The 26,690-nt window shown below is 39.0% G+C and overlaps 1 protein-coding gene across 7 annotated transcripts in view; it reads right to left on the bottom strand.

Annotated features, from left to right (window-relative positions):
• asmtl (acetylserotonin O-methyltransferase-like) overlaps positions 1 to 26,383 on the bottom strand; it is an 80,172-nt gene extending 53,789 nt beyond the window's left edge. The window contains exons 1-3 of one of the 7 annotated variants that reach the window (XM_059963789.1): positions 26,337 to 26,383; positions 19,596 to 19,726; positions 3,039 to 3,170 (exon numbers count right to left, since the gene is read on the bottom strand). In XM_059963789.1, the coding sequence (XP_059819772.1) occupies positions 3,039 to 3,170; positions 19,596 to 19,688 (225 nt within the window). In that variant the 5' untranslated portion in view covers positions 19,689 to 19,726; positions 26,337 to 26,383. The other 6 variants (XM_059963790.1, XM_059963791.1, XM_059963795.1 and 3 more) reach the window with 6 other exon arrangements.
• Between the last annotated feature and the right edge of the window lie 307 nt (positions 26,384 to 26,690).

Genomic DNA, 26,690 nt, shown 5'->3' with positions numbered 1-26,690 from the left:
ACTAACTTTACAACTCTCCGCAGTTTTTTTCAATCCTGTGCAGCAGCCACCCCTCCCCCCACACCAGACATTGATGCAGACAGTTACAATGCTCTCCATAGTACATCTGTAAAAATTTGCCAGTCTTTGGTGTTATACCAATTCTCCTCAATCTCCAAATGAAAAATAGCCGCCGTCTTGTCTTCTTTATAGCTGCATCAATATGTTGGGTCCAGGTTAGGTCCTCAGAGATATCGACACCTAGGATCTTGAAATTGCTCACTCTTTCCACTTCTGATCCCTCTATGAGGACTCGTCTTATTCTTTCTGAAGTCCACAATCAGTTCTTTGGTCTTACTGACATTAAGTGAAGGGTTGATGCTGCAACACCACTCAACTAGCTGGTATATCTCACTCCTGTACACCCTCTTAGCTCCATCTGAGATTCTGCCATCAATAGTTGTTACATCAGCAAATTTATAGATGACATTTGAGCTGTGCCTAGCCACAGAGTGGAGCATTGGCCTAAGCACACATCCCTGAGGTGCAGCAGCGTTGATTGTCAGTGAGATATCAATGTTATTTCCAATCCACACAGAATGTGGACCTGAGTTATGACCAATTTTCATCAGCATTATCAGAAGGGAAAGAGATGGGGTGATCTGTTCCAGAGGATGTTTTGGTGAATGTAAAGGCTGGGGGAAATGGAAGGCAAAGACAAGATGAACCTTTCCCTGGGAAAGGCAAAAAGGGCTCAGAAAAAAAGAAAGATTAATAGGGCCACAAGCACTCCCAGCTAAGCTGAAGGAGAAGCCATTAACCAAGAGGAAGGAAAAAACAGCAACATTTTGGAAGTACTGGTATAGAAAATAAATTTAAACTGTACTTAGGTGAAACTTCATTGCTTTATCTTGTGGCTTTGTTGGTTCCAGAATGCTGCGTCCTTTTGATAATCAAGAAATTTCACTTAGTCACTTTTGAGCAGCTTGTGGTAGCTTACTGGTTTACGTTTAATACAGAATGGGTGCCAAAATCAGCACTGTTAGTTTGAAGAGCAATATGCACTGAAGAAAGTATAGACATAATTATATGGATTATTTAAGATTTGTCACAAAGTGATGTTGGCTTAACCTAAAAAGCACATATTCATATTCGAGTAACACACACAAAATACTAGAGGGTCAGGCAGCATCTCTGGAAAAGAACACAGTCGACCCTCCTTATCCGCCGGGAATTGGTTCCAGGACCCCCCGCGGATATCAAAATTCACGGATGCTCAAGTCCCTTAGCAACCTGTCTTAATCCAGTGGACCTTAGGACCCAGCAGAACCCCAGACCTTATTTAACCTATCTCAGTGCGGTGGACATTTTGACCTGGCGCCAGAGCTCTGAATGCGCAGTGTTTCTGTTCACGAGAATAATCACCATCACAATTGAAAATAAAGTGGAAATAATAAAGTGATCAGAAAGAGGTCAAACATCATCGGTCATTGGAAAAGTGTTAGGCTACGTCGGTCAATGATCGGAACAATTTTAAAGGATAAAGTGAGAAAGGCTCTGCCCCAATGAAAGCTACAATTATTACTAAGCAACACGGTGGTTTAATTATTGGGTTTTGGGGTTTTCGGTTTTTGATCCTCACATCAATCCGGCATGGTGGAGAGTGCACTCGGGAGCAATCCGTCCGGAGTCCCGAGAACTTACGTGCCCAAGCCTGGCGCTGAAACAGACGTTCTTAAGTGTTTTATACGCATAGAAAAGTAAAATATATACTATATACCAAGACAAATGTTAGACTAACTGATGCTAAATAATACCAGATGTACCTGTTCCAACTTACTTAGTAAGAGAACTTCCAATTTTTTTCAATCCGGATGGACGATAATCCATGCACATCCTCCTGTATACTTTAAATCATCTCTAGATTACTTATAATACCTAATACAATGTAAATGCTATGTAAAATGGTTGTTATTATGCATTGTTTAGGGAATAATGACAAGAAAATAGTCTGTACATGCTCGAACAACAAGTGCTGGAAGAGCACTTCCGGGTTTTCGCGATCCACGGTTGGTTAAATTTGCACATGTGGAATCTGCGGATAAGGAGGGCCGACTGTATAGAGTAAATGTTTCAGGTCGAGGCTCTTTATCGAGACAAAAACTGAAGGCAAAAGAAGCTGGAATGAGAAGGGGGAGCACATGATTGAATAGTTGGAGAGCAGCAGAGACCAGGGAGACGAAGCAATGAGAGAGGATCTCACTAAACTTCCATCAGAGAGAATATTTCAACTTCTTCAGGGTAGGGATACCTCAAAGAAGCTCTGCAGTGCAGCAGCATATCAAAACACAAGAGATTCTGCGGATGCTGGAAATCCAAAGTAATACACACAAAATGTAATGTGCCACTCCATGGAAAATATGAATATTTAACTGAAGTATTTAGTTTATATTTTGAAGTTCTCAGACATTGTTTGAATATTTTTAGCTTGCCATTCTGCTCTTTCTAAGATGTTTATCACACAGATTTGCTATCTTACATTTCGTCATTTTTCTTAGTAATGCTTCAACAAATGGCCACTTTGAGTAGAGCCAGCTAACTGAATACACTCAATCAGACGAGCATGGGTTCCCAAATTTTTTAGGTTAAGGATCCCTACCCATTAACCAAGGGGTCCATGGAACCTAGGTTGAGAACCACTGAGAAAGAGCAACATTTATTTATTATTGTTGTATTTGCAGTTTGCTTTTTTGTGCCTATTGGGTGGATGCATGGGTGCATGTGTGTAGGTTTTCATTGAAGCTATTGGATTACCTTGTACTACTGTAAATGCCTGCAAGAAATAAATAGGAAAATAGATATGGTGATCTTCACATACTTTGATACTAAATGTACTACAAAGTTTTGAACTTTTTTCTCTGTGATTTCAGTAGAAGTTCCTTTATCGTTTATTTGGAAGCATTTATCTCTTAACTTCCCAACGAAATAACTCAAGAACCCCATTAAGAACATCTCCTACACCATTTAAGTGAAATGCTAAAATGCTGATGAATACTCACCAAGTGCATTCTTGTTGCCACCTCAAGGGCTTTCTGCTTTGCAGTTTCTTTTGCATAATCATAGGGTGTTTTGAAAGCAGACTTGACAAGATTCTCCTTAAACCATGAAGGCACCACCTCAAATCTAAGACCCTGTAAGGAACAAAAGGATCAATTGAGAATGCTATCTTTCTGTTATTCTGTTCTCACACTACAATTTTTTGCACCATTTGGATGTTTTGAATTCATTGCTGTATTCATTACCATTAAGTATATGGTTTCGTCCTGGACTTTGCATAATCAAGGAATTTCATTACACCTTGACAATATACTAACCTTGGGAAACATAAATATGAAAAAGATCTTAATGGAGACAAAGGTTTAACACCATAAGACAAAAGAGTAGAATTAACCCATCAAGTCAGATCTGCCACTCCATCATGGCTAATCTATTATTTCTCTCAACCCCATTCTCCCTCCATCTCCCCATAACTTTTGACACCCTTACTAACATATCAACCTCCTCTTTAAGTATACCCAATCTCTTGGCCTCCACCACCACTGGCTAAAGAAATTCCTCATCCCTGTTCTAAAGGGACATCTCTGTATTGAGGCTGTGCCCTCTGGTCCTTGACTTGCCCACTAGAGAAAATCAAATTATGTGGACAAGTTAAATAGACTAGATTAAGAACCCCCACCTCCTAGGACATGCCTCTTCTCATTGCTACCATCAGGAGCCTGAAGATACACACTCAACCTCATAGGTAAAGATTCTTTCCATCCGTCATCAGGTTTCTGAATGGACAGTGAATTCATCACTACTACCTCATAATTTTTACTCTTTTGCACTACTGATTTATTTTTCTATAATTCTTATTATAATTTACAGTACATGTTGTATACTAGTCTGTACTGTCCCAAAACAACAAATTTCATAATATACATTATCTCCTTGAAAATAAACCTGATTCTGATCCGCATCCTCTTCAATGTGGGATTTCAAAGTGGGTAATTAAGAGAACTAAAGGACAGATTAAAAAAATCTGAACACAACAATGCCTTAAAATTAGAAGTGGATGATCTCTGGTCATGACACAAAGAGTGGAAGTTACCTGTAAATCATTCTTTTAAAGAGGAGAAGAAAGAATGTCAGGGTTGTAAGAGGTCCTTGATTATGCTGGCCACTTTACCATGGCCATGATTAGTGTGGACAGAATCCACTACGGGAAGCCTAATTTTCATGATGTGCTGAGCTGTAACCACAACTCTATAGTTTTTTTGCAGTCACAATCAGAGCAGTTGCCATACCAGGCCATGATACATCCAGATAAAATGCTTTCTATACTGCATTAATAAAATTTGAGGAGGGTCAATGGGGACATGCCAAATTTCTCTAGCCTTCTGAAGAAGTACAACCACTAGAGAGCTTTCTTGGAGGTGGCATCACCATGGTTGGACCATGACAGGCTACTGGTGATGGTCACTGAACTCGTGTATATTCTGCCAACTTTGCCATCATCTCTTAAGCTAGTCGTTTGAACATTTCAAAACTGAGATAATTATTTTGTTTGGCAAGGATATCAAGATCAATGCAGTTAAGACACAGATTAGTAATAATTTATCTAAATATTAGGTGAGACTCAGGATGCTGAAGGGCTTAATTCTTTAAACAACATAAAGATACTCATTGCAGATTGTTAGGTAGCAAAGATTCCTGGCGAGGCTTTTTCGCTTCTGTATAAGGCTAACACTAAAACAAGCAATGGAAGATGGGGCATAGGCAGCTGCGGTGACCAAGTCATTGAGTATATTTAAGGCAGAGATTGATAGATTCTTGATTAATCAATGCAAGAATGGTTTCAGGGAGAAAGCAGATCAAGTCTGAGTGAGAAATGGATTAGCCATAATGAAATGGTGACACAGACTCCATGGGTCAAATGGCCTAATACTGCTCGTATATCTTATGGTCCTATCAATTCAAAATGGAGCTAAAACAGTAAGTGGTAAATAGAACCCATCCATGTTAAAGTTAATGGATTAGTGAATAGTTTTAAATTGAAATAATATTAACAAGTCACAATTCACTATAATTTTAAATTGTCTTCACTATTTCCACATTACTCTGCATGACAATTTGTCTTTTAGTCCTGAAGTTGATTGCAACACTGAAATCTTTTGAAGCAATATTGGAGTATGGGGTCTTCAGAAACAGGAGTTAATAATTTGCAATCATTGCACTCTCTCTAGGAAAATGAACTTCTAATTTCAACTTTCAAAAGGTAATAGTGTGGAATGTCAAAGGGTAATAGTGTGGATAGTCAGAGGCTTTTTCCCAGGGCTGAAATGGTTGCCACAAGAGGACACGGGTTTAAGGTGCTGGGGAGTAGGTACAGAGGAGATGTCAGGGGTAAGTTTTTTACTCAGAGAGTGGTAAGTGCATGGAATGGGCTGCCAGCAACAGTGGTGGCCTAGTAATTTCTAAGGTAGGGACATGTTTGGCACAACTTTGTGGGTTGAAGGGCCTTTATTGTGCTGTAGGTTTTCTATGTTTCTATGTAATGATAGAGAGAAAGGAGATTTACTACTGCCCACTACTGCCATCTAGTGTCAAAACAAAACATAAAGATTAGCTTTCTTTATCACGTATACAGGTGCCCCCACTTTTCAAAACTTCACTTTGTCACTTTGCTTTTACGAAAGACCTACATTAGTACCTGTTTTTGCTAACCGAAAGAAATCTGAAGAGAATTTCTTCTTTTACGAAAAAAGGCACCCGCTTTAAACTTGTGTTTACCCCGAGAAAGCCTTCCATGACCGTGAAGCCTTGCACAGGCAGGTATGTGTGCATGCGTGTACATGCCGATTTTTTTTCTACAAATCCGTCTTTGGCCGAATTTTCCCAATTCTGGTAAGTGAAACTACACTGTACATACATTATTTCTACTTTATATAGCTATGTATTTATCATATCATTCCTGCTTTTACTGTATGTTAGTGTTATTTTAGTTTTTATGTGCTATTTGGTATGATTTGGTAGGTTATTTTTTGGGTCTGGGAACACTCAAAAATTTTTCCCATAAAAATTAATGGTAATTGCTTTTTCATTTTACGCCATTTCGGCTTATGAAAGGTTTCATAGGAATGCTCTACTTTTGGATAGCAGGGGAAACCTGTACATTGAAACATACAGTGAAGTGTGTTGTGTCAATGACCAACACAGTCCGGAGATGTGCTGGGGGCAGCCTGCAAGTGTTGCCATGTGTCCCGCGTCAACACAGCATGCCCACAACCTTTATGACTTGGAATTTGGAAAGAAAATGGAAAATCCAGAAAAGACCCACAGGGTCAGCAGGAGAATGTACAAACTCCCCACAGACGGTGGCGGAATTGAACCCGGTTTCCTGGGCTGTAATAGTGTTCTGATAACCACTATTTTATGGTGCAGTCCAAAGATATCAAACTGATGGTTCAGTACCACATCCTAAAAATATTTCAAGTAACAGATAGATGCCTGCTCCTTGCTAGTTCAAATAAAGCAGATCCATAGCATTAAATTTTCAATGACACTGGTTGTGCTACAAGAAAAAGTTTATTTATGATTAAGACTGCTTAGCCCACTGCTCTACTCTCATGACTACGTGGCTAGGTGTATGTAGCACAAATGCCAGCAGTAAGTTCACTGATGATGTTGGCAAAATTTCAGATGGCAATGGTCAGCTGCTTGAGTGGTGTTGCAACAACAACCTCGTGCTCAACCTCAGCGAGACCAAGGAGTTGATTGTAGACTTCAGGAAAGCGAAGTTGGGAGAAGACACGTGGGTCCTCATTGAGGAGTCAGGGTTACTTGTAGAGAACATCATCTGCCATGGTCCAACCAGTGATGCCACAAAAAGGAAAGCTCACCAATGGTTGTACTTCCTCAGAAGGCTAGGGAAATTTACCCTCATCAATAATTAGCAATGCACCATAGAAAGCGTCTTCTCTGGATGCATCACTACTTCACAGGACAACTGCTCTGACCATGACTGCAAAAGCCTGCAGAGAGTTGTGGTTACAGCTCAACACATCATGAAAATTGGGCTTCCCTGCATAGATTCTGTCCACTCCTCTCATTGTCATGGTAAAGCAACCAGCATGATCAAAGACCTCTTGCAACCTTGATATTCTCTCCACATTATCAATTACAGTACTGTGCAAAAGTCTTAGGCACATATATATAGCAAGGATGTCTAAGGCTTATGCACAGTACTGTAATTGTCAACTGTGGAGCAAAGAGTGAGTTTGTAAAAGTAGTTTGGGAACAGCAAAGGTGGAGTGCCAGGTCAGGGCTGTGGGATAGGTGGCAGAGAAGGAGTACCACCCTCTAGAGTGGGGCGGGTGGGCACATACCCAGCCCTGAGACACCAGGCAAGATCATTTGATTCCAAACAATTGCTTTATTGATCATTACAGAATGCCTTTCTGGTGCTTCCCAATCCCTCCTCTTTCCCTTTCCCTTTTCATAACTATGAATCCCTTCTCCCTGCCCCCTTCCCACTCTCAGTCCACAATACAGACCCATATCAGAATTAAGTTTATCATCACTCACATATGTCATGAATTAGTTTTTTCAATAGTAGTACAGTGCAATACATAAAATGACTACAGTACTATGTAAGTCTTAGGCACCCTAGCTATGTATATGTGCCTATGATATTTTTGCCCAGTACTGTAAGTTTCTTCCCTTTTGATCTAGCCTTTCCCTTAACTTGCATTTCCCGTGACCTTACGTAGATTTTCAAAAGCTGAAATATGACGTGCAGGCTATCTTCAGGAGAGTAAATCCAAGGAAAGCATCTAGTCCAGACAGAGAACCTGGGCGAGTACTGAAGACCTGTGCTGATGTGCTCACGGATATCCTCTCGTTCTGGCACTGTGTGGTACCCAGCTGCTTCAAGCAGGTTTCAATCATATAGATGCCCAAGAAGAGCATGGTAACCTGCTTCAATGACTTTCACCCACAGGTACTTACAACCACAGTGATGAAATGTTTTGCAAGGTGGGTGTTGAAGCATATCAGCTCCTGTCCAGTGGTGACTTGGGTCCGTTCCAATTTGCCACCGAAGCGACAGTTCTACAGCAGATGCTATCTCATTGGCTGTTCAAACAACCTTGGAACATCTGGAGAGCAAAGATGCATACATCAGGATGCTCTTTATCGACTACAGCTCAGCATTCAATACCATCATCCCCTCAAAACTAATCAATAAATTCCAAGACCTGGGCCTCAATATTCCCTTGTGCAACTGGATCCAGGATTTCCTCACTTGCAGACCCCAGTCAGTTTAGATTGGCAAAAACATCTCCTCCATAATCTCCATCAGCACAGGAGCTCTGCAGGGATGTGTACTTAGCCCCCTGCTCTACTCACTTTACACCAATGACTGTGGCTAAGTACAGCCCCAACACCACATACAAGTTTGCTGATGACACCACTGTTGTGGGCTGTATTAAAGGTGGTGATGAATCAGGAGGGAGACTGAAAATTTGGCTGAGTGGTGTAATAATAACGACCTCTCATTCAATGTCAATAAGACCAAGGAACTGATTGAAGAAAAGGGGATAAGGCCACTTATTCTACTTCTGGTGCACCTCACTTTAAGGACTCTTTGTCTTGTTATTTCATGCTCGTCATTTAATGCTATTTATTTATAATTGCATTTGCAGTTTGATGTTCATTGATTTTGTTTATAGTTACTGTTCTATATTTGCTGAGTATGCAAGAAAAATAATCTCAGGGTTCTATATGGTGTCATGATTGTATTCTGATAATAAAAAAAACTTTACTTTGAACTTTGAAAAGTTTATCTGAATTTATCATATTTTGATCCTTGCACCTTATTTGTCTTCCTGCTCTGCACTTCCTCTGTAACAGTAATTAGATTCTGTATTCTATTGTGCTTTTCCCTTTATACCACCTTGTTGTAATTATGTTTGCAATGATCTGTACAGATGGAATGCAAAACCAAATATCGCGGTACTTGTGATAATTGTAAACCAATTTCTAGAGGTGCATTCAGTGCTGGCAAGTTTAAAATTTACCTTATTTCATGAGCAAGAAAATTTCTCATATGCTCACTGCATTTATTATTGTCATGGTCATACAGCACAGAAATGGCCCATCAACCCAGCAGGTCCATGCTGAATGAATTGCCATACTGGACCATGATGCATCCAATGTACTTCCAACAGTATATCTGTATAAGCCTGTTAGAATGGGGATGTCACGTAATGACGTAGGATCGAGACGCTGGAACCCAGCCCTCCCGTAAAAAAATCAATAAATTAATGTTTAAGTGAAGAAAAGTTAGTCAATATTTTCTTAAGGTTACTTATAAACTACTCCGGATTGTTTTAAGCTATGCCTCATAAACAGAGGATGAAGAAAACTACTACCGCGAAGACAGCTCAAGTTGGAACAGAATCAAGGCCTACTTCTACCGAAGAACCGCGGACTCAAGTACAATACATCACCGGCGAAACAGAAAAGGAAACTGCGGCAGCATCGGCCATTTCTAAAGGAAAAGATCAACGAGAATTGCGCAAGCGTAAAGGAACGAGCATGCGCAAACGAGAGCAACCAGAACTACAAATCTCAGCTGCGACTGAAACCGAAAGTGAAAGTGAATCTGAGAGAGAGTCAGATTCTCTGGAAAAATCAGACGAAGATGGAGATGAAAGTTCCTCTGAAAATACAAAAAAGACTTTGAGGCAAATAATGCATAAATTAGAAAAATTAAATGCATTAAAAGTAAACAAAAAAGTAATTAAAGAAAAAATGATAAATATGGAGACTATGTTTGATAAAATGACAAAGAAACAGGAAAAAATGGAAAAGAAAATTACAGATTTGGAAATTAAAGTGGAAGATATGGATGAAAGAATGAAGAAAATGGAAGATGATAATAATGCCTGGACATCAGAAAGAAAACAACGTGGAAAAAATTGATAAGTTTGAAAATTTTAGTAGATGCAATAATATTAAAATTGTTGGACTTAAAGAAGATACTGAAGGAGAAGACCCAATAAATTTTTTTCAAAAATGGATCCCTGAAAAATTGGAAATGGGAGAAGAAACTTCAATTGAGATTGAAAGGCTGCACAGAGCCTTAAGGCCAAGATCTCAAGATGATCAAAATCCGCGATCAATTTTGATAAGATGTTTAAGATACCAGGATAAAGAAAAGATTCTGAGGGCGGCTGCCCAAGGTGCCAAAAGAAGAAAGGGTCCATTGATGATAGCAGAGAAACCAGTTCTTTTTTATCCTGATATAAGTTATAACCTTTTGAAGAGAAAGAAAGAATTTAATTCAGCTAAAAAATCTTATGGGAAAAAGGTTATAAATTTTTAATGCGTCACCCAGCAACACTGATAATTTTTTTGGAGGAGGGAAAAAGATTTTTTTCCGATTATCGAGATGCGGAGGTGTTCGCACAAAAACTTCCATCTATTCGCTAATTAAATGTAGAGACTTCTAAACGTAATGGTTAAAGACGAAGACAGAGATAGCGAATGGAACTGATGGACATTTAAGGATGATACAAGGGAGAAAAGTAAAATTTTAGAAATATTAATTGAGAATAGTATTTTTTTTCTTTTCTTATATATATACTTTTTATGTTGCAGGGGGGCTGGGGAGCTTTGAATCGGTTACTACGGGATTCACGTGTGTAATCATGGCGATTGCCATGACCCATACAATAGAGGGGGGTAATGTGTTTTTTTTCTTTCACAACATTAGTAGGGGGGTATTTTGTTTTTTTCTTTATACTCTATTTTTCTTCTATTCTTTTGCCTGGATGATTGGTGGGGACAGACATAGCAACATGGAGACTTCTAAAAAGATTTCCCAGGATACCACGAAAGTTGAAAGATTAGGCATTATTATAGATTGGACTAACATAATTAAAAACAATGACTAATTTATTGAACTTTTAAGTTTTAATGTTAATGGGCAATGGACCAGTAAAAGAAAAAGAATTTTAACACATATTAAAAAAATGAAAATAGATATAGCTTTCTTACGAGAAACTCATTTAACGGACATAGAGCATCAGAAATTAAAAAGAGACTGGGTTGGAAATGTTATTGCAGCTTCATTTAACTCAAAGGCAAGAGGAGTTGCAATTTTGGTTAATAAAAATTTACCAATTAAAATACAAAATGTATTAATTGATTCGGCAGGAAGATATTTAATTATACATTGTCAAATGTTTTCAGAACTATGGACTCTTATGAATATTTATGCACCAAATGAAAATGATGTAAAATTTATACAGGAGGTCTTTTTGAATTTGGCTAATGCACATGATAAAATATTAATAGGTGGAGATTTTAATTTTTGTCTAGATCCAGTTTTAGATAGATCAACAAAGGCTGTTACAAAATCAAAAGTAGTAAAATTAACTATCATTGATGAAAGACTTAAATTTGATTGATATATGGAGAAGAATCAATCCAAAAGAAAGAGATTATTCATTTTATTCAAATAGACATAAAACATACTTAATGATAGATTTTTTCCTATTATCAACGAATATTCAAGATAGAGTGAAAAATGTGGAATATAAAGCAAGAATATTGTCTGATCACTCTCCTTTAATAATGACAATGATAATGATAGGTAAAGAGGAATCAATTTATAGATGGAGATTTAATTCAATTCTACTAAAACGTCAAGATTTTTGTGATTTTATGAAAAAGCAGATTCAGTTCTTTTTAGATACAAATTTACATTCAGTTGATGGCAAATTTATATTGTGGGAAGCAAAGAAGGCATATTTGAGAGGTCAGATAATAAGTTATACCTCTAAAATTAAGAAGGAATATATGATAGAAATAGATCAATTGGAAAAAGAGATTATAAAATTAGAAAAAGAATCTCAAAGAAATATGACAGAAGAAAAACGAAGACAACTTATTAATACAAAGTTAAAATATAATACACTCCAGACATATCGAACAGAAAAAGCAATTATGAGAACTAAACAGAGATATTATGAACTAGGTGAAAGATCACATAAGGTCCTTGCATGGCAGTTAAAAACAGATCAGAATTCTAAAACAATAAATGCAATTCGAACAAAAGTAAATAAAATCACTTATAAGCCTCTAGAAATTAATAAAGCTTTAAAGAATTTTTATTCTGAGTTGTATAAATCAGAATCAAAAAATGATGACGTCAAGATAGAAAGATTTTTAACTCTTCCAAAATTAAATACGGAAGAACAGAAGGGATTAGGTATGCCTTTTACATTGAAGGAGGTTGAAGAAGCTCTGGGATCACTACAAAGTAATAAATCTCCTGAAGAAGATGGTTTTCCACCTGAATTTTATAAAAAGTTTAAAGATTTATTAATTCCTCCTTTTATGGAGTTAATACATCAAGCGGAAAGAACGCATAAACTTCCAGAATCTTTTTCAACAGCTATTTTAATAGTGTTGCCAAAAAAAGATAGAGACCTTTTAAAACCAGCATCATATAGTCCTATTTCTTTATTGAACTGATTATAAAATAATAGCAAAAATCTTATCTAATAGATTATCTAAATGCTTACCAAAATTACTGCATATGGATCAAACAGGATTTATTAAAAATAGACAATCGGCAGATAATGTAACCCGGTTACTTAGTATAATCCATTTAGCGCAAAAGAGGGAGGAAACGAGTGTGGCAGTTGCTTTAGATGCAGAAAAAGCATTTGATAGATTGGAATGGGATTTTTTATTTAAGGTATTGGAAAAATATTGATTAGGAACATCATTTATAAAATGGATTAAAGCCTTAAATACTAATCCCAAAGCTAAAGTAGTGACAAATGGTCAAATTTCAACATCATTTCAGTTAACAAGATCAACTAGGCAAGGTGGTCCATTATCACCTGCTTTGTTTGTGTTGGCAATAGAGCCATTAGCTGAATTAATTAAAATGGACCCAGATATTAAGGGTTTCAGAGTTAACCAGGAAGAATACAAGATTAACTTATTTGCTGATGATGTTCTACTTTATTTAACAGATCCATTACATTCATTACGCAAATTATCTTATAGATTAAAAGAATATGGGAAAATATCAGATTATAAAATAAATTGGAATAAAAGTGAAATTTTACCTCTTACCAATGGAGACTATAGTCAATGTTGATTAATAACTCAATTCAGATGGCCGGCAAAATATTTAGGTATAAGAGTTGATAATGACATAAGAAACTTATACAAATTAAATAAATTACCACTTTTGAAAAAAATTCAGGAAGATCTTGATAAATGGATGGCATTACCAATAACATTAGTAGGTAGAGTAAATACTATAAAAATGAATATATTCCCTAGACTACAATATTTATTTCAATCATTACCAATACAATTACCCCAGAAGTTTTTTCAAGAGTTAAACAAATATGTGAGGAAGTTTCTCTGGAAAGGTAAGATGTCAAGAATATCGTTGGAAAAATTGACATGGAAATTTGATCTAGGAGGGTTACAACTTCCAAATTTTAAGAATTATTATAAAGCAAATCAACTTAGATTTATTGCATCTTTTTTCGAGAAAGATAAACCGGCATGGATTAGAATAGAACTAGATAAAATAGGAGAAAATGTACCAGAAGATTTTATATATAAATGGGAATCTAAATGGATATGGGAAAAGAAAGAATCTCCTATATTAAAACATTTTATTGACTTATGGAATAAGATAAATGTTGATGATGAGACAAAAAAATCTTTATTAGCAAAGAGATCTTTAATTCAAAATAGACTTATTCCTTTTACAATGGACAATCAACTTTTATATAATTGGTTTCAAAAAGGGATTAGATATACAGGAGATTGTTTTGAAGGAGGTATATTAATGTCATTTGATTAATTAAAGAATAAATATAAAGTATCAAATAACACTTTATTTTGTTACTTTCAACTAAGGGCTTATTTAAGAGAAAAATTAGGTCAAACAATGTTATTGCCAAAATCTAATGAAATAGAAATTTTAATTCAAAAAGGAAAGATTAAAAAATTTACATCTTGTATGTATAATTTGATTCAAAAACAGGCAATTAAACAAGGAGTCCATAAGTCAAGACAAAAATGGGAAAGTGATTTGAATATTAAAATTGAAGAAACAAATTGGTCAAGACTGTCTTGATAGTATGACAAATACAATAAATGTTCAGTTAAGATTAGTGCAATATAATTTTCTACATCAATTATATATTACACCACAAAAAATAAATAAATTAAATCCAAATTTATCTGATCAGTGTTTCCGATGTAACCAAGAAACTGGTACTTTTTTACATTCTACATGGTCTTGTTCTAAAATTCAACCTTTTCGGACAAATTTAAGACTTTTACTGGAACAAATTACAGGAACACAACTTCCACATAATCCAATATTACTCTTACTAGGTGATATTGAAGGGATAAAACCGAAACTCAAACTAAATAAATATCAGAAAGAATTCATAAAAATTGCACTGGCAGTAGCCAAAAAGGCTATTGCAGTTACTTGGAAATCGGATACATATTTAAGTATAGATTGTTGGAAGAAAGAAATTTATGGCTGTATTCCATTAGAAAAAATTACTTATAATTTAAGAGATAAATATGAAACATTTCTGAAAATTTGGTGCCCTTATTTACAAAAGACAGGACTAAATATATAGGTGCTCTGAAGATGAAATAATTGGTTACTTGGGGAAAGAAATATATATACTAAAGTTATTATGAACTCCATGGAGCATGTGGAGATCTTCCAACAACCAGGCACTCTTTCTTTTTTTTCTTTCTTTCTTTCTCTTTTTTTATATATAGGGAAGTTAGGGGAGAGGGGGGAAGGGTTATATACATTTTTTTTCCATACTTTACTCTGTAATCACTTAAAAACGCAATAAAAAAAAGTTTTCAAAAAAAAAAAGCCTGTTAGAATGTTCAGTGGCAAGCCAAACATCCTTAAATACGCAAGACAGTAAAAGATGCTGGTGTGCATTCCTTATGGTTGCATCTGTACGCTGTACAATAAAGGAAAAAATATTTATGCAGTAGACACCATTCCTTTAATTCTCTGATTCTAATGTAACCATTACAACCTCCTTGCTCAACAACACACACTGTCGATGCCCCATTGACAGTGCTTCTCCTTATAGATGCTGCCTGGCCTGCTGTGTTCCACCAGCATTTTGTGTGTGTTGTTTGAATTTCCAGCTTCTGCAGATTTCCTCGTGTAACCTCTCTGCTCTCAAGTTTTACACTTCCTTGAACTTTTCTATCTTCTTAGGACTCATTCTCAACAGATTTGGATCTGTATTCTTCTGTTCATTATATCATCTCCAGCACAAAGGTACATTTTACTACTACCTGACAATATTCACACAAAACTTAACCTTTCCATGTGTATTATTCCACAACTGTGGGCTTCTTGAAGTTCAACAGTGGCATTTCTTAAAAGCAATAGGAAGTACTCTGCATTCTAAAACATTGATAAACTTGTACATCAGGCACACGGTAGTATGGTGCTTAGCACAATCAGTTGATCTAAGATAGCTCTGGTGAAACTTGACATGTTGCAGGCAGCTTACAAAACTTCTAAACAATCTTCTTCTGAACTACTCTCATTGTAAGCTGCAGCCTTTAAATACCTGTAAGTACTTCTGAATCTTAACAAGTTACCAATTCACAATCTTCTGAAGGATTCGGCAGATTTTAACTTTCAAGCATGCAGGACAGCACCTTTAAGCAGATGATGGTACATTGCCATGGCTGAAAGAGAGGGAGGAGAGGAGCACTCCAAACCAGACTAAAACACTGGGGTATGATGTTTAAACTTCCTTGACCCAGTATCTTGTTAGCCAATGTACAGTTGCTGGAGAACAAGACTGAAAAACTAAGGGCAAGATTGCATATCAGAGGAAAATAAGGAATTGGTGCGTTCTGTGCTTCACGGAAACATGACTCACTCTGGACATGTCAGATACGTCAGTAAGACCTGAGGGCTTCTCAATACATAGGATAGACAAGATTACTGATTTGAAGAAGGCAAAAGAAGGGGGTCTGTTCTTCATGATAGACTCTTTGTGGTGCCCAGATATAGTGGTCTTATCGCGCTCTTGTTCTCCCGACCTGGAATATCTAATGACTATGTGCCAACCATTCCCCACTGTGATCCTGACTGCAGTTTACAAACCACCAAAGGCAGAGGTTAAGCAGGAGCTCAAGGTACCGAGTGCTGCCATCAGCAAACACAGTTTCTCAATATTTATTGCTTAGTTATGTATTATTACAATTTTGAAAAAGAATCTCATACTCCTCCGGCATAAATGACAAGTAAACTCCTCTCAGACTTCCAGCCGGGTAGAGGTATCCATTAATAACCGACATTTTGATGACAAACTCTGCCATCACCCCTGAGAAGAGTGTTATTATTGTATTGGGTTTTCTTACTTTCTTGTTTCGTATTTGCACAGTTTGTTGTCTTTTGCATATTGGTTGTTGTCTGTACTATTGGGGCTGTCTTTCATTGACTCGATTGTGTTTCTTGTACTTACTGTGAATACTCAGAAGAAAAATAATCTCAGGGTTATATATGATGACATATATGGACTTTGATAACAACTTTACATTGAACTTTGAATTTTATAACGCCAACAATCACTGATCGAGGTTCAATTTGTGATGCATCTGCAAGGAGTTTGTATGTTTTCCCCGTAACCGTGTGGGTTACCTCCAGGTGCTCCGGTTTCCTCCTACGTGCCAAAGACATTCGGTTTAGGTTAGTGAATTGTGGGCAAAGTATGTTGGCACTGGGAATGTGAAAACACTTGAGGGCTACCCAGCACAATCCTCAGACTGCATTAAACACTGACGCAGTGAGACACATTTCACTGTATGTTTCAATGCTTCGATATACAGTACAGTTGATAAAAAAGCTAATCTTTTAACTTTAGGTGGGTGCTTTAATAGACAATAGATTCAGGAGTAGGCCATTTGGCCCTTCAAGCCAGCACCGCCATTCAATGTGATTATGGCTGATCTTCCACAATCAGTACCCCGTTCCTGCCTTCTCCTCATATCCCTTGACTCTGCTTCCTTTAAGTGCTCTAACTCTTTCTTGAAAGCATCCAGAGAATTGGCCTCCACTGCCTTCTGAGATCCATAACTCTCTGGGTGAAAAAGTTTTTCCTCAGCTCTGTTCTAAATGGCCTACTCCTTATTCTTAAACTGTGGCCTCGGGTTCTGGACTCCCCCAACATCGGGAACATGTTTCCTGCCTCTAGCGTGTCCAATACGATAATAATCTTACATGTTTCAATCAGATCCCCTCTCATCCTTCTAAATTCCAGTGTATACAAGCCCAATCACTCCAATCTTTCAACATGTGACAGTCTCGCCATCCCGGGAATTAACTTCGTGAACCTATGCTGCACTCCCTCAAAACCAAGAATGTCCTTCCTCAAATTTGGAGACCAATCCCTGTCCTGTCTCCCTTTCTCTTCACCATCTACACCTCGGACTTCAACTACTGCACAGAGTCTTGCCATCTTCAGAAGTTTTCTGATGACTCTGCCATAGTTGGATGCATCAGCAAGGGAGATGAGGCTGAGTACAGGGCTATGGTGGGAAACTTTGTCACATGGTGTCAGCAGAATCAACTGCAGCTTAATGTGAAAAAGACTAAGGAGCTGGTGGTGGACCTGAGGAGGGCTAAGGCACCGGTGACTCCTGTTTCCATCCAAGGGGTCAGTGTGGACATGGTGGAGATTTACAAATACCTGGGGATATGAACTGACAATAAACTGGACTGGTCAAAGAACACTGAGGCTGTCTACAAGAAGGGTCAGAGCCGTCTCTATTTCCTGAGGAGACTGAGGTCCTTTAACATCCGCCGGATGATGCTGAGAATGTTCTACGAGGCTGTGGTAGCCAATTCTATCATGTTTGCTGTTGTGTGCTGGGGTAGCAGACACCAACAGAATCAACAAACTCATTCGTAAGGCCAGTGATGTTGTGGGGGTGGAACTGGACTCTCCGATGGTGGTGTCTGAAAAGAGGATGCTGTCCAAGTTGCATGCCATCTTGGACAATGTCTCCCATCCACTCCATAATGTACTGGTTAGGCACAGGAGTACATTCAGCCAGAGACTCATTCCACCGAGATGTAACACTGAGTGTCATAGGAAGTCATTCCTGCCTGTGGCCATCAAACTTTACAACTCCTCCCTTGGAGTGTCAGACATCCTGAGCCAATAGGCTGGTCCTGGACTTATTTCCACTTGAGATGATTAACTTGTTATTATTTAATTATTTATGGCTTTATATTGCTATATTTCTACACTATTCTTGGTTGGCGCGGCTATAACGAAACCCAGTTTCCCTCGGGATCAATAAAGTATGTCTGTCTGTCAAAACTGAACACAATACTCCAGGTGTGGAGTCACCAGGGCCCTGTCCAACTGCAGAAGGACCTCTTTGCTCCTATACTCAACTCCCCTTGTTATGAAGGCCAACATGCCATTAGCTTTCCTAGATTACACTCACTGTGAAAGATTGTTTGAAAAGCCAAATATAAATACGTTCCAAAGACTAACTTCTCAAATAAAGGAACTGACTTTTCAATATAAATACTGCATCAGGAAAATCACTTCAGATTTGTAATAATCAGCTGAACACAGAGAACACCATGCTAATCACATAATCAAATGTTCTGGGGGAAAAAAAAACAATTTAATCTAAACTCTCTGTACGATCAACAGCATGATATTAATTGCATGACACCTCTCTTTCTTGACAGCAATATTGCATTTTATTTCAGCAATCTGGCCACAGAAGGGCACCACAATGGTAAAGTGGTTAACCTAATGCTATTACAGTGTCAGCAATCCAGGTTCAATTCTGTCGGTGTCTTTAATGTTTGTATCTTCTCTACTTGAGTACATGGGCTTTCTCCAGCTGCTGTGGTCTCCTCGCACATTCCAAAGGCGAGTGTGTTAGTAGGTTAATTGGTTACGTTGGTATAACTGGACGACGAGAGCTCATTGGGCCAGAAGGGCGTGTTACTGTGCCGTATCCCTAAGTAAAATCCAAAAATCGCTTGGGATTAAGGATGACCCAGTTGCGTAGGTTCAGAAGTTGATAATGAGGCCAATATGGGAGCTGTAGGCTCTTCCACAGATGGCAGTGTGGTGGACAGATGGTAGTCTGAGGATGTGTGTTCATCCATGGTCTTGGTATGCATCACCGCAAAGTTCCCATCATCATCTAAATGTTCCTCTACATTCTACGTAGCCATGAGTCAGGGATGCCCAAGAACCAGTGAGAATGGTGCACCTTTTCCCAGGAACCTTTGAGCACATCCACACATCTCAAGACTCAAGTTTATTTAATCACATGTACTGCTGGGAGAAAACCTTGTGAATATCGAGTGTATTCTGTTGTATGCTTCAGCGAACAACTTGATAATATCCTAGGGTTAATCTTCCCCTTTCCCACTTTGGAATATAAAAGGTATACTAGTGAACGTTGAGTAACAGTAAACCACAACTTACAACATTGTTCAAAATTTCTCGTCTGCGTGGTGAAGCACTGGCAAGGACCACACGCTTCCCAACCAGTTTGGAAATCACTGCATTCAATACCATGCTTGTGAACTAGAGTCTTACAGGTTGTTAACCAGGATCTGAAAAGCAATAAAGGGTAATTGTTAGTACTATACATACAGCTGTCTGTTGCATTAACTTTAACAACATTAGAACACAAGTCATTTAGTATACAATCTACTTCATTATGTCCTTGCACCTTATTGTTTACCTACACCGCACTTTGTCTACAGCTAATACACTTGATTTTGCATTGTTATGGTTTTGCCCTGTTCTCCTGCAATGCACTGTGTAATCAAGACAAGTTCCTCCACTGTACCTCAGGACATGTGAAACAACAAACCACCACCAATAAATGAAGAATTAAGTCATTCAAGTCAAAGTAAATGTATTACCAAAGTACAAACTTATCACCATATAAGACCATAAGACCACAAAACATAACAGCAGAATTAGACCATTCAGCCCATCAAGTCTGCTCCACCATTCCATCATGGCTGGCTGTGGATCCCACCTAAACTCATACACCTGCCTTCTTGTCATATCCTTTGGTGCCCTGGTCGATCTGGCAGAGCATTCCACAGATTTACTATTCTCTGGTTAAAAAAATTCTTCCTTATCTCTGGTCTAAAGGGTCGCCTCCAATTCTGAGGCTGTGCCCTCTAGTTCTGGATAGCCCTCACCATAGGAAACAATCCTCTCCACATCCACCCTTTCTAGTACTTTCAATATTCAGTAGGTTTCAATGAGATCCCTTCACATTCTTCTAAATTCCAATAAATACAGGCCCAAAGCTCCCAAATGCTCATATGTTAACCCCTTCATTCGCAGAATGATCCTCATGAACCTCCTCTGGACTCTCTCCAATGACAACACACCCTTTCTGAGTTATGAGGCCCAAAACTGTTGACAATATTCCAAACAAGAGAAAATCTGCAGATGCTGGAAATCCAAGCAACACACACAAAATACTGGAGGAGCTCAGCAGGCCAGGCAGCATCTATGGAAAAAATTACAGTTGATTGTATTTTTTTTTCATAGATGCTGCCTGGCCTGCTGAGTTCTTCCAACATTTTCAAGTCAAGTCGTCACTTTTTATTGTCATTTCAACCATAACTGCTGGTACAGTACACAGTAAAAACAAGATGTTTTTCAGGACCATGGTGCTACATGAAACAATACAAAAAACTACACTGAACTATGTAAAAACAACACCAAAAAAAAAACTAGACTACGGACCTACCCAGGACTGCATAAAGTGCACAAAACAGTGCAGGAATTACAATAAATAATAAACAAGACAATAGGCACAGTAGAGGGCAGTAAGTTGGTGTCAGTCCAGGCTCTGGGTATTGAGGAGTCTGATGGCTTGGGGGAAGAAACTGTTACATAGTCTGGTCGTGAGAGCCCGAATGCTTCGGTGCCTTTTCCCAGATGGCAGGAGGGAGAAGAGTTTGCACGAGGGGTGCGTGAGGTCCTTCATGATGCTGTTTGCTTTGTGGATGCAGCGTGTAGTGTAAATGTCAGTTACGGCGAGGAGAGACCCAATGATCTTTTGAGCTGACCTCACTGCCCGCTGCAGGGTCTCGTGATCCAAGATGGTGCAATTTCTGAACCAGACAGTGATGCAGCTGCTCAGGATGCTCTCAGTACAACAATTTTGTGTGTGTTGACAATATTCCAAGTGCGACTTGACTAATATCTTATTAATGCTCAGCTTAATCACCTTGTTTTTATATTCTACTCCCCTTGAAATAAATGCCAACATTACATTTGCTTTCTTTACCAGAGACCTAACCTGTAAATTCACCTTCTGGGAGTTTTGCACAACAAGGACTCCTAGGTCCCTCTGCAGCTCTGATGTTTGAATCTTCTCCCCATTTAAATAATAGTCAGCACTATTATTCCTTTTAGCAAAATGCATCATCATACATTTTCCAACATTGTAGTCCATCTGCCACTTTTTTGCCCATTCTTCCAATTTGTCTAAGTCCTGCTACAACCACATTGTTTCCTCAGCACTACCTCCCTTCAACCTATCTTTGTATCATCCGCAAACTCTGCCACAAAACCATCAATTCCATTACTCAAATCACTAACAATGTGAAAAGTATTGGTCCCAATAATGACCTCTGAAGAACACCACTAGTCACCGGCAGTCAACCAGAAAAGACCCCTTTTATTCCCACTCACTGCCTGTCAGCCATTCCTCTATCCATGCCAGATTCTTTCCTGTAACACCATGGGATTTTATCTTAAGTAGCCTCATGTGTGGCACCATATCAAACACCTTCTGAAAATCCAGATAAATTACATCCACTGCCTCTCCTTTGTCCACTCTACTTGCTACTTCCTCGAGGAACCCTAACAGATTTGTCAGGCAAGATTTACCTTTACAGAAACTCTGCTGCCTTTGACTTATTTTATCATTAGTCTCCAAGTACCTCGAAACCTCATTCTTAATAATAGACTTCAACACTTTCCCAACCAATGAAATCAGGCTAACTGACATATAATTTCCTTTATTTTGCCTTCCCCCCTTCTTAGAGTGGAATGACATTTGCAATCTTCCAGTCCTCTGGGGCAATGCCAGAATCAAGTGATTCTTGAAAGATCATGACCAATGCATCTGTTATCCCTTCAGCAACCTCTCTCGGGACTCTGGGATGTAGTTCATCCACCTTAAGACCTTTGAGTTTGCCTCGAACTTTTTCATTTGCAATGGCACTCACTACTGCTCTCTGACACTCATGGACCTCTGGCACACTGCTAGTGTCTTCCACAGGGAAGAAAGATGCAAAGTACTCATTCAGTTCATCTGCCATTTCTTTGTCCCACGTTACTACCTTACCAGCATCATTTCTCAGTAGTTCAATATCAACTCTCACCTCCCTTTTACTCTTTATATAACTGAAAAAAACTTTTGGTATCCTGCTTTATATTATTGGCTTGTCTGCCATCAATAATAGACTCTCCTTTTTGAGGCAATCATAAACTTCTATAGATACACTGTGGAGAGCATTCTGACAGGCTGCATCAATGTTTGGTATGGGGGGGGTGGGGAGGCTACTGCACAGGAATTAAAGCAGCTGCAGAAGGTTGTAAATTTAGTTGGCTCCATCTTGGGAATAGCCTACTAAGTCCCCAGCACACCTTCAAAGAGTGGTGTCTCAGAAAGGCAGCATCCATTATTAAGGACCGACAGCACCCAGGGCATGCCCTTTTCTCACTGTTACCATCAGGTAGGAGGTACAGGAGCCTAAAGGCACACATTCAGCAATTCACGGACAGCTTTTTCCCTTCTGCCATCTGATTCCTAAATGGACATTGATCCCATGAACACTATCTCACTTTTTTAATATATATTATTTTTGTTTTTGCATGATTTTTAATCTATTATATGCATACTGTAATTGATTTATTTATTACTATATTTCTTTCTTCCTCTATATTATGTATTGCATTGAACTGCTGCTGCTAAATTAACAAATTTCATGACACATGCCAGTGATAATAAACCTGATACTGATATTTCATCTTTTCCCTTCTTATAGCTTTTTTAGTTGCTTTTTGTTGGACTTTAAATGCTTCCAAATCATCCAACTTCCCACTTACGTTTGCTACCTCATATGCCCTTTCTTTGGCTTTTATGCAGTCCTTAACTTCCTTTGTTAGCCACGGTCACGTATCCTTGCCATTTGAGAACTTCTTCCTCTGTGGGACATATCTATCCTGTGCCTTGTGAACTACTCCCAGAAACTTCAGCCACGTCTGCTCTGCCGTCATCCTCATCAGTATCATTCCCTAATCCACCTGGGCAAGCTCCTCTCTCATCCCTCTGTAATTCTCTTTATTACATTGCATGCCGTGCTTTCTTCGTAGTTGCACTTATGTGCTGGGCCCAGAATCGGTCCTCTAAAACAGTAACACAGAAGAATTTAAAGTTGCTGACCCTCTTCACCTTGATCCTCATGGACCTCCAGTTCCCTTCTCCTGAAGTCAATAATTAGTTCCTTGGTCTTGCTGACATTAAGAGGATGTTGTTACCGCACCACTTAGCCAGATTTTCAACCTCCCTCCTATATGCTGAATTGTCACCACCTTTGATTCGGCCTACGACAGTGGTGCTGTCAGCAAACTTGAATGTGTCATTGGAGCTGTGCTTAACTGCACAGTCGTAAGTGTAAAGTGAGTAGAGCAGCTGGCTAAGCACACAGCCTTGTGGTGCATCTGTGCTGATGGAGACAGTTCCTTTATGTCAATGCCAGTTTCCTGTACTAACTCCATAATCACTCAACATCTCTAAATTCATCCATCTCTCTCTCGAACACACCAATGTTCTGAGTCCCAAAACTTTTATTTTGGTTGAGAATTTCAAGTACTCACTACCGTATGGGAAACAACACACCCAAAATGCTGGTGGAACACAGCAGACCAGGCAGCATCTATAAGGAGAAGCTCTGTTGACGTTTTGGGCCTAGCCCCTTCGTCCTGCCTGGCCTGCTGTGTTCCACCAGCATTTTGTGTGTGTTGTTGTTTGAATTTCCAGCATCTGCAGTTTTCCTCGTGTTTGCACCATATGGGAAAAGACATTTTTCCTCAACTTAATCCTGAATGACTTTTCCTCTGTGATTATGCTCCCTGGTTTTAGACAATACGGACACAGAAAGCACCAACTACTCTGTCAAGCTCTTTAAGACTTTCTACATGTCAACATAATCCCCTCTCATTCTTCTAAACTCAAGAAAATGTGAGCTCAATCTGTTTAATCTCTCATATGTCAACACGACTTACTAGGAATCAAATCAGCATTGCTCATTCTATTGAAATGACTTTTTTCCTTAGTAGGCAGCAGACCTCTATATCATGATCTAGAAACAATCGAAATAGGTGTTTATAATTGCAGCTGTGTGAATCTATACTTGTACTTAAATTCAATAAAGCAAAAGGAAGCAACCACTTATCTTACTAACACAAACATCCTTCAAAACCTGAAAACCGTAGTGTTAGGTTTTAACCCAAAACACTGACCTGTCTTTCCACTAAGTAGAGCTGCTATGGGTATTGCCAGCTTTTAGTTTTCCAATATATTTTAACTCTGCTTTACCAGCTTAAAGACATACATCCTGACAGGTAAATGCATAATAACAAAGAATTGGATACATTCAGTGACAAACACAAGAGATTGTGCAGATGCTGAAAATCCAGAGTAACACAAAGAAAATTCTGATGGAACTCAGCAGGTCAGGCAGCATCTAAATTTGACTGAGTCCTCTCTTTTTGCACCAATTACTTAATTTACTTTTTTTTTAAATATGCAGTACCTTGTAAAAATCTTAGGCACATATATACAGCCAGGGTGTCTAAGAACTTTTACACAGTTAGTGTGTCTACTTCTTATTGTAATCTATATATAATGCATTGGAATGTACTGCTGCTGCAACATGACTTTCACTACAATGCCAGTGATATTAAACATGATTGTGATTGAGGCCTGATGATGGGTCTTGGCCTGAAATGTCGACCGTTTATTCCTTTCCTTTGATGCTTCCTGACCTGCTGAGTTCATCCAGCATTTTGTGTGTGACATTCACTGACAAGGAGCCACACAGACTGTTAGACCCAGAGACCTTCACAGGCGCTGACACTAGTGCAAACACTTGGAGGTGAACAACTTGACACTGATCCACAAACTACCAGGTGGATACTGATGTACTGACAACATGCACACTGAACGTCAGGAAGATGAAAGAACTGATTGTGGACTTCAGGAAGAGTAAGATGAAGGAACACATACCAATCCTCATGGAGTGATAAGAAGTGGAGAGAGTAAGCAGTTTCAAGTTCCTCGGTGTCAAGATCTCTGAGGTCCCAACTATCGATAGTTATAAAGAAGGCAAAACAGCGACTATACTTCATTAGGAGTTTGAAGAGATTTGGTATGTCAACAAATACACTCAAAAACTTCTATAGAAGTACGGTGGAGAGCATTCTGACAGACTGCATCAATGTCTGGTATGTATGGGTCCTAATGCCCTTCCCTTGGACAACATCGGTGGTATGGAGAGGGGAGACTTGCAGCTTGGGCAACTGCAGGTCTTCCATAAAAAAAAACCTTGCCCAGGCTTGCGCCCTGGAAACTTTCCAAGGCGTAAATCCATGGTCTATCGAGACTAACGGAGGCCTATCTACCTACCTACTGTAACTGATTTACTTCTTTATTTATTATTATTATTATTATTTTTTTTTTTTCTTTTATATTATGTATTGCATTGAACCGCTGCTGCTAAGTTAACAAATTTCACGACACATGCTGGTGATAACAAACCTGACTCTGATTCTGAAAGATACAGGAATCCAAGCATCATCAAGCTCACCATGAACGCTGAATCACCAATGCAGAAAAGGAACACGTACATAAACTGAGATACACCTACATTCTGACAGGCCCACACACAGTCCAAGCAATGGCCCACTCCCGCACCTATTTTCTATGTTTCTATATTAAAATGCACTCTCAAATCGTTGACACTCACAGGTACACACATCCCAAAACTCTCCTCCCTACCGCTGCTAAGTTAACAAATTTCAACCTCACCCTTTAGCCCCTCTCCCTTCCTTTTCCCCTTTCTCCGTCGCCCTCCTTTTGCTCCTCTCTCCTCTTCTGCCCTCCAGCCCCAGATTACTCACGTCTTCCTCGGCCAGGGACACCAGTGAGCATGCGCAGTCTAGGCCAGGCAGCGCCAGGAAACTAGTACGCATGCGCGGGGAGTGACAGTCGGGATGCGGGGGGGGGGGGGGGGGGCGGACGCCAGCACGCAGGCGCAATCGGTCCAGTTTTGCTCCAGCTGTTCCTGAGACGCTGGCTTTGGGTAATAAAGGCAGCAGAGGCGATCCGGGGTGGAATTACAAACTAAAACTCTGTTGATATCTCAAATCTGCAACTGAAACGGAAAATAGATGGGGGAAAAATCGCAGCAGATCAGTCACTTTAATATTTGTCTCCCATCAATACAAAATCAGGGTCTGGTTTTGCATACTTTT

The sequence above is a fragment of the Hypanus sabinus genome, chromosome 3 (assembly GCF_030144855.1).
Source record: "Hypanus sabinus isolate sHypSab1 chromosome 3, sHypSab1.hap1, whole genome shotgun sequence".
Classification (NCBI taxonomy): domain Eukaryota; kingdom Metazoa; phylum Chordata; class Chondrichthyes; order Myliobatiformes; family Dasyatidae; genus Hypanus; species Hypanus sabinus.
This window is presented reverse-complemented; position numbering and strand designations above follow the sequence as displayed.